At 39.8% G+C, this 16,165-nt stretch overlaps 2 protein-coding genes across 2 annotated transcripts; both read left to right on the forward strand.

Moving 5' to 3' along the window:
* Window positions 1-1,355: 1,355 nt before the first annotated feature.
* Window positions 1,356-14,064, forward strand: mri1 (methylthioribose-1-phosphate isomerase 1). The gene is made up of 6 exons (XM_032562006.1): window positions 1,356-1,974; window positions 4,194-4,417; window positions 5,838-6,007; window positions 6,084-6,260; window positions 6,343-6,567; window positions 9,089-14,064. The coding sequence occupies exons 1-6, from the start codon at window positions 1,843-1,845 to the stop codon at window positions 9,220-9,222; spliced, it is 1,062 nt and encodes a 353-aa protein (XP_032417897.1). The 5' UTR covers window positions 1,356-1,842; the 3' UTR covers window positions 9,223-14,064.
* An 888-nt stretch (window positions 14,065-14,952) lies between these two features.
* Window positions 14,953-15,941, forward strand: c5h19orf53 (chromosome 5 C19orf53 homolog). Its single transcript, XM_032563568.1, has 3 exons — window positions 14,953-15,110; window positions 15,381-15,436; window positions 15,518-15,941. Exons 1-3 carry the CDS (start codon window positions 15,020-15,022, stop codon window positions 15,662-15,664), a joined length of 294 nt encoding a protein of 97 aa, XP_032419459.1. The 5' UTR covers window positions 14,953-15,019; the 3' UTR covers window positions 15,665-15,941.
* The last annotated feature ends 224 nt before the right edge of the window (window positions 15,942-16,165 follow it).

Consider the following 16,165-nt stretch of genomic DNA (forward strand, 5'->3'; position numbering starts at 1 on the left):
GTTTTTGGTTTTATATATTTTTTTTACATGCATGGTTCTGTGGAAATCATTGATCATTGTTCCACTATTGTTTATGTTTTTCTCCACCCATTTCAGGATGCAGTTTAAAATTTTCTTCAGTTTTTTTTCAGGGTACATTTACTTCCCTGAGCTCTTGCACCTTCAGTCAGATTAGCTTCTAAAGGTTTCCAGGTTCCTTTGTAAACTAGAGCTGCACAGATTGCTGGTTCTTTTAAATCCCATCTTTAAAAGCGTTTTTTTATTATTATTTGATTATTTTAAGCCGATCTCCATATTTGCTGCCGATTTTGCAGTCGCTAATTGTATTTTATCCCTTATACATCACTAAATTTGTTTAAAACTTGGACATTGTCGGGCCCATTTTACTGGATTAGGTAATATATGATGCATCTGAAGAGCTCCAGTAAAACTTTCAGACCAAACTTCATAAACTTATAGGGATAGTCAATTTCCAGATGGAGATAAAAAAAACCCTTGTTGCTGTTAATTTGCAGTGTATTTACTATAAAATGTGACCGTTAGTCCAAAAGATGCAAAAGTTAATGTAAACCAGTGAAGTAGAAAGTAAAGAGTAAGTAGAAAAATAGCTTAAAAATTATATTGTTTCCTTCCATAGAGTCAGGCTTTTCTGCAATAGGATAATTTTTTGTATTTGTATCTTTTTCACACAAGACTTGAAAACTGATCTTCACTGCCCATTTAATCAGTGCTTGATTTATACTTTTTTTTATACAGGAGATTGTATCAAATGTTTCAAACTTTACATAAACTGAAAAACGTATCATTTTCCCTCCACCTTTAAATCCTGGTGTACTTTACATAAAACCACATGAATTTGGTGGTTATAAAGTGACAAAATGGGGGGAAAGTTGCAGGGCCCTGTTATATTTATTTTCATATCTAGTTGTGTCTTGAATACACTGACAAAAATGCCAGACAAGAAGAGTGTTTTTACTTTAAAGCATTAAAAAATTAAAATTTGGGCCTGGAGTTTATGTCTATTCAGATCTTGTGCACACTTAGTTTTATTTATAACTGGCCCAAACCAGCTAGTTTTGATAAAATTTCCTAAAAATCCAAGGGAAAAAAACATACCGTATGCTGGTTTGTTGGTCTGATATTCCTTATTATTGGAAGTAATATTCTTATGATCTTGCACAGAATCCGTGGGCCAAAACAATAAAATCTGAACCAATAATAGACTCATTTTATCAGGCTGTGCCCACTGTTGTATGGGGGGTGCTGCTGGTTCTTTGGTGTTATGCAAATAACATGAGTGAGTGTGAAATTTCCCCAGACAAAAGGGGGGGATGGTGCAGCCGGGAGAAGAGCAGCTTGATAAAATTGGACAACCAGCGGGACTCTGGTGGGCGTGGATCCGGAGCTGAGGTCTTCCTGCTCGGCTGAACACGTGGTTCCGTGTCCGCCTTCAGTTCCTGTCGGTGTGTGGAGGGTTCCAGTCCTGCCTTCAACTCTTTTTTTAATTGCTTCTTAACAGCTAGAGGAGATCTTCTGCTGCTTTTTTTTTTTTCGTAGCAACACCGTCTCATCCTCTTCCTCCCCGTCTTGCTACACTTACCTCCCCCACCCCTGCACTCCTCTTCCTCCTCTCCTTGCGGCGCCTCCCGGGACTCTTCCTCCGCCAGGCCGCGGTCACTTCAGCGTGGATTCGTTCCGACACGGAGAGACTGTGTGTGTGTGTGTGCATGTGTGTGTGTGGAAGAACCTGAACGTGATAAGAGCGTGTATATCCCCCTATCCCCTCCTTCACCACCTCCTCCTCCTCCTCCTCCACTATCATCCTCCTTCATTTGTTCGGTCATGACGCTGGAAGCGATCCGCTACCGGTCCGGGTCTCTGCAGATCCTCAACCAGCTGCTGCTGCCACACCAGACCGTCTATGAAGACATCCGCTCCGTGCAGGGCGCCTACGAGGCCATCAAGTCCATGAAGGTAGGCTCGCCTCGGTGCCTGCATGTGGCTGGTGTCGGCTCTTTTGTGCTCCCGCCGCCGCACACATGTGTCTCTGACGGCCTCTACCATATTTTATTGTTGTTGTTGTGCGTCCAGCTGAAGCCGCAGCGTCCCCGGCTACCGAAACCTGTCCTCCGTTCATAGTTTTATTATTATTATTTGCGTTTGTCAAGTGCTTTGAAGCCACCCTTCTCCCTTTCTTTGGGAGAAATTATTGATGAATTATTAATGACCTTTGCCAGGGATTTTTTTTTTTTTTTTTGTTCGCATTTTTTTTTTCCTGTGCTGCATTCAATGACACCTCCAGCTAGTCCATTTCTGCGTATTTGCATTCCCGGCATGTATAAAAATGTGACCATAAACGCGCAACATAGAAGTTCCTGGAGATTTTCTGAATTAAAGCGCAGCAGTTATTCACTCTTTTGTCTCTCCAGCTGCACACACCGAGCAGGGAGTAGTGGGGCTGATCCTGGGTGGGTGGAACCGAGGAGTGTGATAGGAGCTAGAAGTGATCTCACACAGGTGCATTTTAATAAATCAGAATGCCTTCAAGGAGTTTATGTCAGTAAATCAGTTCATTATCCGGAGGGTGACATATTTGTGAAGATTTATTTCTGGTCGTTTTTGATGATTGGGACGGATAATTTAAATATAACAGTGCTAGTAAATTATTACGATGTAATGCACACAGTATTGCTTATACATTCAGTCACTGACACCCTCCATAGGGAGAGTAAGCCACACAAGTACATTAATAACATGGATGTTTGGCGTGCTGTATATAAACATAATAAAGGAAAGTTGAGTGGAAGAAAAAAAGTGCACCAGCGATAGGAATAACCACAGTTATGAGAGGGTTATGGAGTAAAGACCATTCTAATGTTTGAGGGAGCTTCTCAAGGTGTGGAGTCCAGTTGTGGATCTTAAAGAGCCTCGACATATCCAGGACATGAACTACAACTACTGCATTACTAAATGGCTAAGGAGAGAAATGACCAAACTGTGACTCAGTGGCCTAATTAAATTTTTCAGAGGAGAGTATATCTTATATTTAATTTTAAATTTAGCTCCCAGAGTCTGGAGATTTGGTACACAGACCTACTTTCTCAGTTATTCTGAAATTTAAGTATATATATATAAAAAAACTGTTTTATTGTTCTTATATTATCTACATTGAATTTTGGATATTAATTCGCTATAAGTCACAAACGTCCAAACTACTTGAAATAAAACCTTGAAATATATCATCCTGTGAGTAGTGAATCTACACAATTTCTGCTTTTTGAGTTGAATAACTAAAATTAATTAACTTCTTGTGTATGCGCTAATTTATTGAGATGTCTAACGTCACCTTTTCTACCTAGTGTAGTCTCCTAAACTGCCAAAATTATCTATTATGTTCATCATTTGTCTACGTAATGTTAAATAAATGATGGCTTAACCTTTGAATATGCTGATATAAATGGGTGTTAGATGAACTGCCCACATGAATAGTAATTGGAAAGACCCCAAATTTAATTCTGTTTCACTGGGTTGGTAACCTGAACTAAAAATGCCACATTATCACAGTCTTAACATGACTAAAAACAAAACTGTATAAAACGATCTGATTGCTCGTGTGTTATTTGCATTGCTTGTTCTGGTCATTTAAAATGTATAACAGTGTTATTGATTAAATTTGTTGTTTTCGCTGCTGTGACTTAAGCAACAACAAAAAAAACTTGAGGATTAAAAACCCACTAAACAAAGTTTTAAATGCTTTGAAGAATCTTATATAACTTATGAAACTGTCACAGTTAAACCAGATTATAATACTCTGCTAGGTTTTCTTATTTGAAAATTTTGTCAGGAAATCTCAAACCCAAAAAACAAACAACACAAGTGTACAAAATAAAAATGGTGAATCAACAACAAAGACTTAATTGAACAGCTGGTAACAATTTGGTGGTAACCTTTTTTTTTTTTTTTTTTTTTTTTTTTTTTACATTAATGGAGTAAAACTGGGAGCCGATTTTAGCTTTTATCAGTCGACCTCTCTGCTGCTTGGCTAGCCTGCAGTCTGCTGCTCTACAGACATGCTAACTGTAGCTACAAAACGGTAATGACAGATTTTCTGATCGCCCCGCCACCGCTCTGACCAACACGTAGATAAATCTCTCAGGCTCGGCGTGACGACCGACCTCTCCCTCCCTGTCCAGGTGCGCGGAGCTCCAGCCATCGCCATCGTGGGCTGCCTCAGCCTGGCCGTGGAGCTGCGGGCGGGCGCCGGGGGCGACGACCCCGTAACCTTCATCAGGGAGTCTCTGTGTCACCTCACTTCAGCCAGGCCCACCGCCGTCAACATGGGCCGAGCCGCCCGCGAGCTGATGGAGTTCGCCGAGAACGAGAGCATGGAGAAGAACTCGGAGCAGCTCAGGGAAAGGTGGGCCGGCTGGTAGACGTCCTGTACGAGTCCGTTGTCGCGCACTTTCTCACGCAGGAACCTGGTGCTTTACGTCGATTCCCTGTTCTACTGCTGATTGTTTTCTGTGGCGATATATTAGGACCTGTTCTAAAATTAGGTGGTCTGTAAATAACCCGATATCTACCCTCGTACTCTGCTGCAAAGTTGAGCTTCACTCAAAATCCAAATAAATGGAAGCTTGTCCAACAAGATGGCAGCCTTGGCGAGCCGACGTCATTCTGAACTGTGGAAACACAAGGAGGGCATTAGTGAAGAAAAAATCCAGATTTTCCAAAAATTAGATCTTAAAGAAATAAGAATTTGATGAATTGGTTTAGTAATTGTATTTAATTTCCCTTTGGTATGATAAAGTATTTTTGAATTGAACTGAAATCGGTTTATCACCCAGCTCTACTTAACACTTGAACAGAAAAACCCTTCAGGAAACTGAAAATCTGCAAAAATAAAACCTGAAATCACATCGCACAGTTTTGCGTGAAACCAGCAGAATTGAACTTTAGTGTGAAATTATTCAACACCAGCTTTCACCTTCCTGGATTCTCCTGGAGTAGCTGCTGCTTTGACACACTCGCTCATTCAGCACCAGCTCCAGGTGTGGGTCTGGAAAAAAAGAACCTGTTAATGTTATCAGATTAATTTTCTTTTTTCTTAGATCGCAAATTGGTAGCTGTGAGCATTCCACTTGCCACAAAAATAAATTTGTAATTGCCACAGGAAATGTCAGCTGCAGATTATTTGTAGACATCAGCACATCAGATTTGCTTTAGTTAGAAAAATAAAAATCACTCTTTCTCCGTTCATTTGCTGGTAAATCCATTCCAATTATTTTACAGATGCATTTTTGTCTGACGAATCCCTTGTAATTGTGTCGTTGAGAGCAGTTTGAGCTGCTTTGTGTTTGGTCGCTCACCCACAGAAACGGGTATTTCTGAACAAGGACAGTGGTCATGTGGATCCATTTTTAGTAGTAACTATTTCACCTGCAGTAGTTAGAAGCCACCACACTGAAGCAGTTTTAAGGTTTTTGTGGGGGCAGGAAAGTCTAGTTAAGTGTTTGTTTTGTTTTTGTAGGAAAGGGATATTATTTATCATAGATCCAAAACTTGGAAAAAAATGTTGCACATTTGCTGTATTAAAAGAGCAGACTCTAGTTTTCGATTCCTTTTAGACTCGGTTGAACAAATTTATTCTCTTATTAAAACAGGATTTGGCTAACTTTCTTTCAAAACACTTTTATTGGACGGAGCAAAGTCGACTTTTCAATAAAAGACTGGATAAATTATTATAAAAGTTTGGCTGTAAAAAGACGAATAGGCTACTTTGTACTGAATATTTTCCATTGCAAGAAAACGACTTCGGTCATACTTTCACCCTGCAGTGTCATTTCATGGATCGAAGACATGTTGGAGCGTGACGTCAACGACAACAGGAAGATCGGTAACTATGGAGCCCAGCACATCCTGTCGGGCGTCCCGAGGGACTCTGTCACCGTCCTCACGCACTGCAACACCGGGTCGCTGGCCACGGCCGGATACGGGACGGCGCTCGGTGAGAGAGGAGCTTCGGATCCGACAGGAAGGAAGACTGTGGATGTTTCCGTCTCTAACGGCGGTTCTGTGTGCAGGCGTGGTGAGGAGCCTCCACGGTCTGGGCCGGCTGAAGCGCGTGTACTGCACGGAGACGAGGCCGTACAACCAGGGCTCCAGGCTGACGGCATACGAGGCGGTCGCAGAGGGCATCCCTGCCACGCTCATCACGGACAGCATGGCGGCCCTCACCATGAGGGAAATGGACATCACAGGTAGGACTCTTGAGGACGCCGTCTTTCATCCCCTGACGTCCCATCAACCTTTTTGCCCTCCTCTTCCCCACTTTCCTCTCAGCTGTGGTGGTGGGTGCTGACCGAGTCGTCGCTAACGGTGACACAGCCAACAAGGTGGGCACGTACCAACTGGCCATCGCCGCAAAGCACCATGGGATCCCTTTCTACGTGGCTGCACCCAGCACGTCGTGCGACCTGAGCCTCGAGAGCGGGCGGGACATCATCATCGAAGTGCGGCCCCCTGAGGAGCTCACCAGTATAAACGGAGTCCCCATCGCGGCGCCTGGTAGGAAACATGAACGTCTCAACTTATACGGGAAAGGGAAAGTCAGTTAACAGGATGTCGCAGGACTTTTTCTGTCAGGAAAACGTTTGAGTGGAACTCAGACATCTTCACTGCATTTGTTACTCGAGACGGTTGAAGCTATTGATAACTAGCTGCTAACATACGTCTTTCGCTTCTATCATGTTTAAGTGCAAATGTATCGCCAGTTGGCTGGACGAAGTTCGTACATTTCTGTGGAGATGCAGGTCTGAAATTACATTCGTAATGGCATTTAAAATGTCTTAAAAAGTCTGACATTTGAGTTGGTGAAACCTGAAGAAACCCTGGTTAAATATAAAGTTTCTCCACAGTCCTGACAAAACGAAGGAATTTGCTTTTATGTCAGTATGTATGGAAAACCAGGAAGGGGAAAAATACTGAAAAAGAAAAGTTGCTTCTTAAAGGATAAAATCTGATTCTTAATGAAGGCAGCAGTTTCCACATTGATTCATCAGTTGGACATTCTTTCTTTGATTTGTTCAACTTTTTTAGCAAACTGTTGCACTTTAGCCATCAAACTGCAGGATATGGACTTGCTGACTGAGTGCACACTCAATCAAAAATGTTAAACAGGCCAGTTTTATCTCTCCTTTGTCTGTAGAAAAACTTTAATTTCAGGCTCATCTGGACCTGTGACTCTTGAACTGAATCGAAAACATCAAACGAAGCACCAGAAATGCTGTTCTCAGGAAGTTTGGCCTTAAAAGCTAAAAGAACCAAAATTCACAAACTGCATTTAGTCTGGGATAAGCTTGAGCTCAGTCTTTTCATGCGGATGTCTCAGACTTTGAAACGTCTCCACATTTGAGTCGAGACTGGGGCATTTTTGTGCCGAGTTGCAGACAAAGCAAACGCTTTGATTAGGTTGAGCATTAATGAGGTCCTTAGAGGCAAAGTCTGTGTGACGGGAATGTGTTTGTTTTTTTTTCTTTAGGTGAACTGAGGACAAACGATTAAATTTATTACTTTCTCATTATGCTTCACTGACATCACAGTAATGCACCAATAAGGACAACAGACTGTGAGTGACAGACTGGTGCTTCTTCATTTCTGAGCTCTTTAGCTTTTCTGACAGTCGTGTTACAATTACAGTTTTAAAATTATTTCATTATAATCATTTGGCGCTTTGACTTGAATGCAGTTCTTGTCAGCCATTGGTCAGTATGTGATTGCATTAAACAATATCATGTTGCTTCTGTTTTTACACAAATATTTAGAAAGACATAATGTGATCTAGGCTGCACAGTGGCACAGTTGGTAGCACTGTTGCCTTGCAGCAAGAAGGTCCTGGGTTCGATTCCCGGCTGGGGTCTTTCTGCATGGAGTTTGCATGTCTCCCTGTGCATGCGTGGGTTCTCTCCGGGTACTCCGGCTTCCTCCCACAGTCACAAAAACATGACTGTCAGGTTAATTGGTCTCTCTAAATTCTCCGTTGTGCATGGTTGTTGTCCTGTATGTCTCTGTGTTGCCCTGCGACAGACTGGCGACCTGTCCAGGGTGAACCCCGCCTCTCGCCTGGAACGTAGCTGGAGATAAGCACCAGCAACCCTCCTGACCCCATTAGGGACAAAGGGTGAACAGAAAATGGATGGATGGATGGATGGATAATGTGATCTAGTTGTTTTTACATAGAATAGAAGAATTATAGCTGAAAAACTTCAACGTTAATACAGCTATGTTGTGTACCGCTGTTTTATGTCAACAGAGGGGGGGTGGAGGGGCCTTGTGGTCGACACACCAGCAGAGCATTCTGGGATTTGTAGTATTAGTGGTGCATGCACTGTCAACCTGCAGACATTGGGAATCATCTAATGGGTGGAAAATAAATACACTTAGGTTTAAATCTGTTCCTATGCAGTATATTATAATCCATAGAAGAACCTGTCAAGCTATTTTTATTTTAATTATCTGCTTAAAAAAACAATAGACAAGTTTTGATTCATTTTTTATACTTTGAAAACTTTCAGGTTTTCTTGCCACATTTTTGGAACCTTTACCTAAGAGCGTTTTGTTTTTTTTGTTGTTTTTTTCCCTTAAGAATAATCAGCAGTTGTGTAGCTACTACAATCCCACTGTTGCCAACTTAGCAACTTTTCATACTCCAAAAAGAATGGTATCGGTCAAAATTGTAATGACTGGTCAGACTTTTAAAAGATCGATAATTGGTGATCGACCAGAAAACTGCAATGCTGCGTGGCTTCGGATGAGAACACAAGTTGAAACCGCTCGACATTTGATGGGTTTCTCCGATTTACGTTTTTTGTTTCACCTGTCTTAAGGACTACAGGCGGAAGTTAGCCAGTCCCTAAATCTCAGAACAACGTTCCTGTAAACGATCTCAAACGAAGGAACTCGAACAGTTGCTGAGTGCAGGAAAGACTGGCAATGCCTAAGAGCAGACATCTAAGTTTACCTAAAGGGGTTTTAATTGTATGCTCCATTTAAAAACATCAAAATAACAACCACCATTTCCTGACTGCAGGTATCGAGGTGTGGAACCCGGCGTTTGACGTGACGCCTCACCAGCTCATCACAGGAGGCATCATCACCGAGCTGGGGGTCTTCCTCCCATCGGAGCTCCAGGCAGCGCTCACTGGCCGCCTCACCGCTCTCTAAAGCGACCTCTCAGCGCCCCCTGCTGGCTCCGGTGCACCACTGCACATTCACGTCACGCTCTTCTAAAAAACACTCTTGTCTTCACCGAGGGTGCACAATTTGTGGTTTTACTTTGGTTTTAATCGATGCACAGTCACTGTAACGTGTCAGTGGTGCACTGTCTGAAAATATTTAGTCTCTTTGCCAACCGCAAACAAAAACGAAAACAAAAAAAAGGCGGGATTTTTTTTCTCTGCAGGGAGTTGAGAAGACGTGTGCAGTCTTCTTACTTTCGAATCCTTTTTCTGTCATCTTCACGTCTCATTTATTCCACAATTCATTTTCTGTTTTGTTTTTTTCTTTTCTTCCTTTTTAAGATTTTTGAAACTTCTGCTTCTGCAGCCAACAGAGCTCAGCTGGACTAATTCAATTTGGCAAAAATAAGCTTCTAGAGTCATAGCTGAGGCAAATGAAAGAAGTAAAATAAAACAAGGAGGACATGACTTTTTCCATAACATATCAGTCGTGATTTCCAGAATGCTGCTACCTACTTGTAAATATCTATTCCCTGCCGGTAGTGTAAATATGTAGAAAACTAACCTCTGCTAGTAAAAAAAAAAAAAGGTACTGCTTTTTAACCAAAAATATGGTTACTTAAAATCAAATTTGCCACTTAAAATGTTATATTAACATTTAATTTCAGTTATTCAGTGTAGAATTTTTTCACTATAACTAATTGAAATTAAAGATCGTAGATGTTTATACACAGCCTTTCTTGGTAAAATAATTTCTTTCTTTCTTTCTTTCTTTTTAACCAGTGCGTTTTAAATATTTGAACCAATTGGCTGAAGCTTTTTTCAGGACATGGCATGTATTTATACCTCACTTCATGTCTTCATCTCACCGACTGTACTGTATTATATCACACATGAATACTTGCATAATACCTATAAACACACACACACACCTGTCCTGACAGACAGCTCTACTCTAGAGACAAACACTCTGAGACTTGGGCTTTTTTTATATATATATATAATCCTAACTTTTTAAAGGAATAGTTCACTCTAAAATGGAGGTTTTGGTTCACCACCACTTCACCTGCGACTTCTCGTCAAATATTATTCGTTTATGACTCGTGAATTATGTGCAGTCAGTTTTTTTCACTTGGTAGCAAAAAGAGAGAAAACAGCCACCTGTGGCTTTAATTTTAATCTTGTTCACTGGTTTCTGTCTTTCAGCATAGTTTTGTACTTTAATGCCATTTCTCTGTTACTCTTTATCATTAAAGACTTTTTTTAATGCAAGGTTCTAGTATTAGTAAAGATGGACAGATTAGTCATTTTCTTCAGTTCATTAAGGTCTGACCTGCCAATTCCAGTTCTTACTGGTTCTTTTTTTAATTCTTTTCTAAAGACTATAAAAATAGAAAAACCTATGAAAAGTTTGCATTTTCAGATAGCGTAGATTTTAATCCAATTAAAATTGAAGCAATTACCAGCATTTATTCGCCAAAGCTGATATTCCCTAACCTTTTACCTGATTTTAGACTAAAAAAAGAACTTCTGTGAATGGATGTTCTTTTTGTTTGCATCTATAAACCGAAAATGGTGAGAGATTCTAATAAACGGATGTCTAATGGGCAGATCCACAGGAAATCTGGGGTTTAGGTGCCCAGCCCGTACACGCGTCGACTGGAATCATACCCACAACTGTCTGAATGCAAGTCGACTGAAAATAACATTTTGAGTCACCAAACAAGTTGTAATGGATCATGTGAAATAAAAACACACTCTGGAGCTAACATGTAGCAATTTCCTCTACAGCTGATGGGTTAAGTAAATACAAAAAAAAAATGCTTTGTTGGATTTAATGAAGTGTTGAAACAAGTATTTCTTTTTTTTCCGGGTGTTTGAGCCGTCGAGCAGAGAAAAATAGTCCGATTGTGGCAAATTAATTAGTGCGTCAATAAGCTAATGTTGCATTTACAAATTTCTAACAAACATGATCAATCGAGATTAAATTTGAATGCAGTTTAATGGAAAATACATGTTACCTTCTGTTCCTTTAATACAGGAGTCCTGATCTCTGCTTTAATACATTTTCACTAATTTGGCCAAACAGACTGTAGAGCCGATGGAGGACATAAAACAGGTGTGAGTGGTAGACACCTCTGTCTTTACGTGGATCTGAACTTTCCTTAAAACTTTTCCTTATTTTTATTTTGTTTTTCTTTTGCAGTATTTGTAAAAAAAAAAACAACAAAAAAAACATTGCAACCAACACAGAAACACCATCTGCAGTCTGAATGTAAAGCCTCTCTCTCTTTCCGCCGGACACGTTTCAGTAGGCGGGCTTCAGACTCTGTCACTTCTTGCCTTTCTTGTTCACTTCTGAATGTGCTTCAGCTGTTTGGATTCAACCCTCCGCTTAAATTTAACTGATGTTTTATTTTGAAGTCATGTATAGTTCTAAACCTGATGGTGCGAAGCATTAAAAAAATTATCTTCTCCATAGTTATTGTACGATATGTTTAGACTTGGCATATTTTTGACAACTTAAGATCAGGGAGTACTGATATCATATAGAAAAGTTAGAGAGATTTGGTAAAGATATATTTCCAAATTTTCTAATTTTGTATTTGGCAATACAGTGAGTGCATAATATTTGCTGACATTAGTCAATTTTGAGCTAATTTACTGTGTTTACCTTATCATGAGACCTAAAGATCTCTGAACCCAACAACTTACCTGATGTGCATACATAAATGTTTTTAACGGTTATTCAAAAGTAGTTGCAAGTTTTCCCCACTTCAAGAGTGATTCGGGTGCTGAGAAATCCTTTGACGCGTTCAGCTAGTGCTGCAGTTCCTACCTCCCCCATAAAGCTGCTTGGTGTCGACAAAGAGGTCAAGAGTCTCAGATGACTTGTGCTCAAAGGTCATAAAAATCCAACAAAGTGGGGAAAGTCTTGGGAAAATTAGGAAATTCGGGGTCGGCTTCAATTTCAAATTCAGTATCGTCTCCACGCATATAAAACACTGCAGGAATGAAACGTTTTTCTGGTAGGCTGTATTTGTAATTGGGGTTTTTTTGTGTGCATATAATCAGTTTTAATGCATCAAAATCAGGGAGGATGAAATGAGGATAAATAAAACCTATCACTTAATGCCTGTCAGCCATTTTGTTTCTTCAGAAAGGTTACATATAAACCATTTGGTTAATTTTCTGAGCATTTGTCTCCATGTGTGCCACTGTGATGTAGTTTATAGAAGAGGGGGAAATGCTATATGTGTACATATATATATGAGAGATCAAACACTACAAAGTGTAGCTTTTATTTTAACAGCTTGTGCTACCTTTGTCTAATCGATTGCTAAAAGGAAAAGCATGGGTTCACTTGTTTCTTGCTTTTACTTTTGCAAATGATTTGAACATTGCAAATCATGTCAGAGCAATTATTAGATATATTTTCCCTTAAGATCTCAACATATCTGAAAGAGGCTGTGAGAAAGTTGCTTTCAACACGCAGAAGCTTTTACTTTTTATGCCCAACATAATTTCAGGTATCTAAGTAGGCTTTTCGTTTCAACAAAAAAAAGAACAAATAACTCTTCCTCTAAGTTTGCTAGAAGTTGTTTTGCTAGACTTTTTTATTGAAAACCAGCCCACTGTAACGCTACAGGAAGACCAGTATCAATGGCTTCATTAATGATTAACACAACATATTTTAGACAATCAGTCTGTTGCTGTTTCATTACACACAGCTGGAAAAAGTTTTGACTACATGTGAACATTACATCATTTTAAAAAAATTAAATGGAGGGGGACCTCTAGACCATAACCCTAATCTTGTACATTTTTGCTGTTCTCATATTAACTTGCAACTTTAATTCACCGTTTTTATCCAAAAAAAAAAAGATGAGGAAAAAAAATCCATTGTTAATCACTGTATGTATCACCTGATTGAGTATATGTTATTAGAAAACTGTAAAGTTGCCTCACTTCGTTTTTCTCTCCCATTAAAGCTCACACATAGAGATGGGTTACATGTGAGCGTAGAAAACTTTAAAGCAAATGCTTGTTTTCTGTTCAAGGCACGTTTTCTGGGGCGTTTCTATGACAATGCTCCACACGTATGTAGCAGCTATGAGGCCATTAGATCCGTCACAAACAAACCCCTGTCTTTTTCTTTTTAAGCGGTACAAGGTCTCTCCGTCTGTCCACGATAATTATACCCGTCTCACTGTGTTCCGTTTTCATTTCCTGGTTCTCATTGTGACTCTTTGTGAGTAGGCCATCAGAGCGCCATGCTGGGGAGGCTTCCTCAGTCAAACGCACTACCTCTCAAGCACCAGGCTGCAGCAGAGCGAGCCGATTCGAAGAAAACAAACTGGAAGTTTTATCGGATCTTTATCCCAAAGTGAAGTGTTAATTTTGTGGCTAGATTCTGATTCAGCTGCACTGTAGGCTAGCTTTTTTTTTCTTTTTTAAAACATGTCGTGAAGCTGCGTCAGTACACTGCAGTGTTTGATAGATACACTAAGATGTTCTGGTGCCAAAAATCCAGAGTTTCCACGTTGACTTCACTGATTTAAAGTAGCTGCTCTTGTGTTATGAAAAAAGGAATTAAAATAGATGGGAGTGTTGTTCAGATGGCCTCTTTAAGTGCTAGTTTGTCATTGTTATTGATAATCACTTGATCTCTGTTTACGTTTGTAACGTGGAAATGGTTCCAAATTGGATTCTTCTTTTTTATATATAAATATATATATATACGTATATGAATATAAGGCTGTCATGAATGAAGAAATTTCTCTTTCACATCAATACAGAAAAAGAATAAAACCACAGTGAAATGGCATATTTTCCTTGTAGTTTTTTTGTCAGACAGTCAAAACTAAATTCACAAACGGGTACCAGAAGGACTGCATACATGTATGTGCATGCCAAACTCAAAAAAAGTTGAAAACAATTTGTCAGTTTCCTTCTACATTAAAGTTATGCACCACTTTGTCAGCATTTTAAATAAATCACAATAAAATACATTGAACTTTGTGGTTGTAATGTAAAGGAAATGTCTAGAGTTATGAATACTTCTGCAAGATACTCTTATGTTACAGTTTAAAAGACGTTGCTTCAACCATTCAACTGAAATATTAACATTTAAGTGGAAAAAGTAACTGCTAATATGTGTAGTTTTACCTTTGGTTTCTTTACAAATCCTTTAGTGACTGGTTTTCAGTTCAAAAAGTCAAGTTGTGTAGTGCGGATTTACAATATTCATGCTAAGGTACTAAATGAAACAAACAGATGTTGGTAAGTGTGTCTTTGTTCTCATAGTGGTGTTTACCTTGAAACTATTGATGCAGATTTTCTCTGTTGTTGAATCATAATTTCTGAGATCAGAGAGCTCTTACTCTGGTTGTATTTGTCTGATAATAAAATTTGTTTAATCTGAAACATTTAAGGGTGACAAAAAGTAAAAATGGAAGAAATAAGCCAATGATGTGCCGACTACCTTTCAGTGTGTTTCTCACCCGTTCAGTTCACTCTTCATCAGACAGCATTCATCCCGATGATTGGTTGGGCTTTAACATTTCTGTATACATATAATTAAAAATATTATAATTTAAATAAAAAAAATTAAATACGTCATCCCACAGTTACTTTTTTCGAGAAAAGCGCAGAAAACTGTAAACCCTGGGATTTGAACATCTCCTGTGTGACGCCAGCAGGGGGCTGTAACCGAACAAAGACGGACGTAAAGCGCCGAGCTGTGACACGAAGAAGGAGCTTGTGTTCTTACTCGGTAGAAAATGGCTCAAGGCTCAAAGAAATTTAAGGCTCAGCGTCCTGGAGGGTCCAAGAAACACCAACAAAACAAACAAAAAGGACCGAAGAAAGGAGGTAAGACTGTTGTGTCAATAATTCTAGTATTTTATGTCTGTGAAGTGAAAAAGAGCCGGATATGAACTAAACACGTGACCAAACACGTTGTCTTGTAGTGAAGTGCAACAGTCTCTGTGACATGTATTTGTTTTAAACCGTTTCCACAGTTGATGTTACTCTTTATTAGCTTAGTGGTAAAGATTTGTAGGATGTTACCCTCTTATATCGAAAAGCAAACAGTAATTCAACATAACGATGTTCACCTGCATCCTTCTACTTCTTCTAAAGGGAGGATTATTGCACCTAAGAAGGCTCAAGTAGTTCAACAACAGAAGCTAAAGAAGGTGAGAACATTCTTCAGTGTGAACATTTTGATCTCACTGAGGTTTCTTAAACATTCATTTCAACGTTGCCGTTTCCTGAAGGGCCTGGAGGTTGCCATCAGGAACAAGATTGAGCAGGAAGTGACCCAGAAGGCCAGCTCCTCCCTCCACAAGCCCCTGGCTGTGGTTAAAGGTGCTGAGGGGAAAGCAAAGCCCGCCGCTGCCCGCCCTGGAACCAGCTCCAAATAGGAACTACCACCTCGGGTCTCACTTTAATGGATCCTCTGCTGGGGCTGGAGAGAATTTATTCAAACAGACTTTGCTGTTTTATGTTCAGCGAGGTTCTGTCCCCCTTCAGTCACTTTACTGTTTTTGTACAATTAAAAAGAAGGTGAGATAAATGCTTTGTGCTTCTGTTTTCCGTAGCAGAAGCATATCCAGGCTGTTTTCAGCCTGGATATTTTAATGTTTACAGAAACGAACATGCACACATACCTGAAACTAAAATAAAACCAACCAGAATAAAGAAGAATGACCTCTGATGGTAAACCAGCGATATGGCTGAAAAACTGTATCACCATATATGGGATTCATATCAGTTCATGTTGATAATTATTGATTAGCAGTATTTCATACGTTTAAAACAAAAAGCTAAAACCGAGGACATGACCTTTACTGTTTTATCCAAAGTTTTCACTCTGCCTTTTTATTTAAGCAGTTATGAGGCACAGTGGCGAAACATGAAACTGC

The sequence above is a fragment of the Xiphophorus hellerii genome, chromosome 5, assembly GCF_003331165.1.
Source record: "Xiphophorus hellerii strain 12219 chromosome 5, Xiphophorus_hellerii-4.1, whole genome shotgun sequence".
Taxonomy (NCBI): domain Eukaryota; kingdom Metazoa; phylum Chordata; class Actinopteri; order Cyprinodontiformes; family Poeciliidae; genus Xiphophorus; species Xiphophorus hellerii.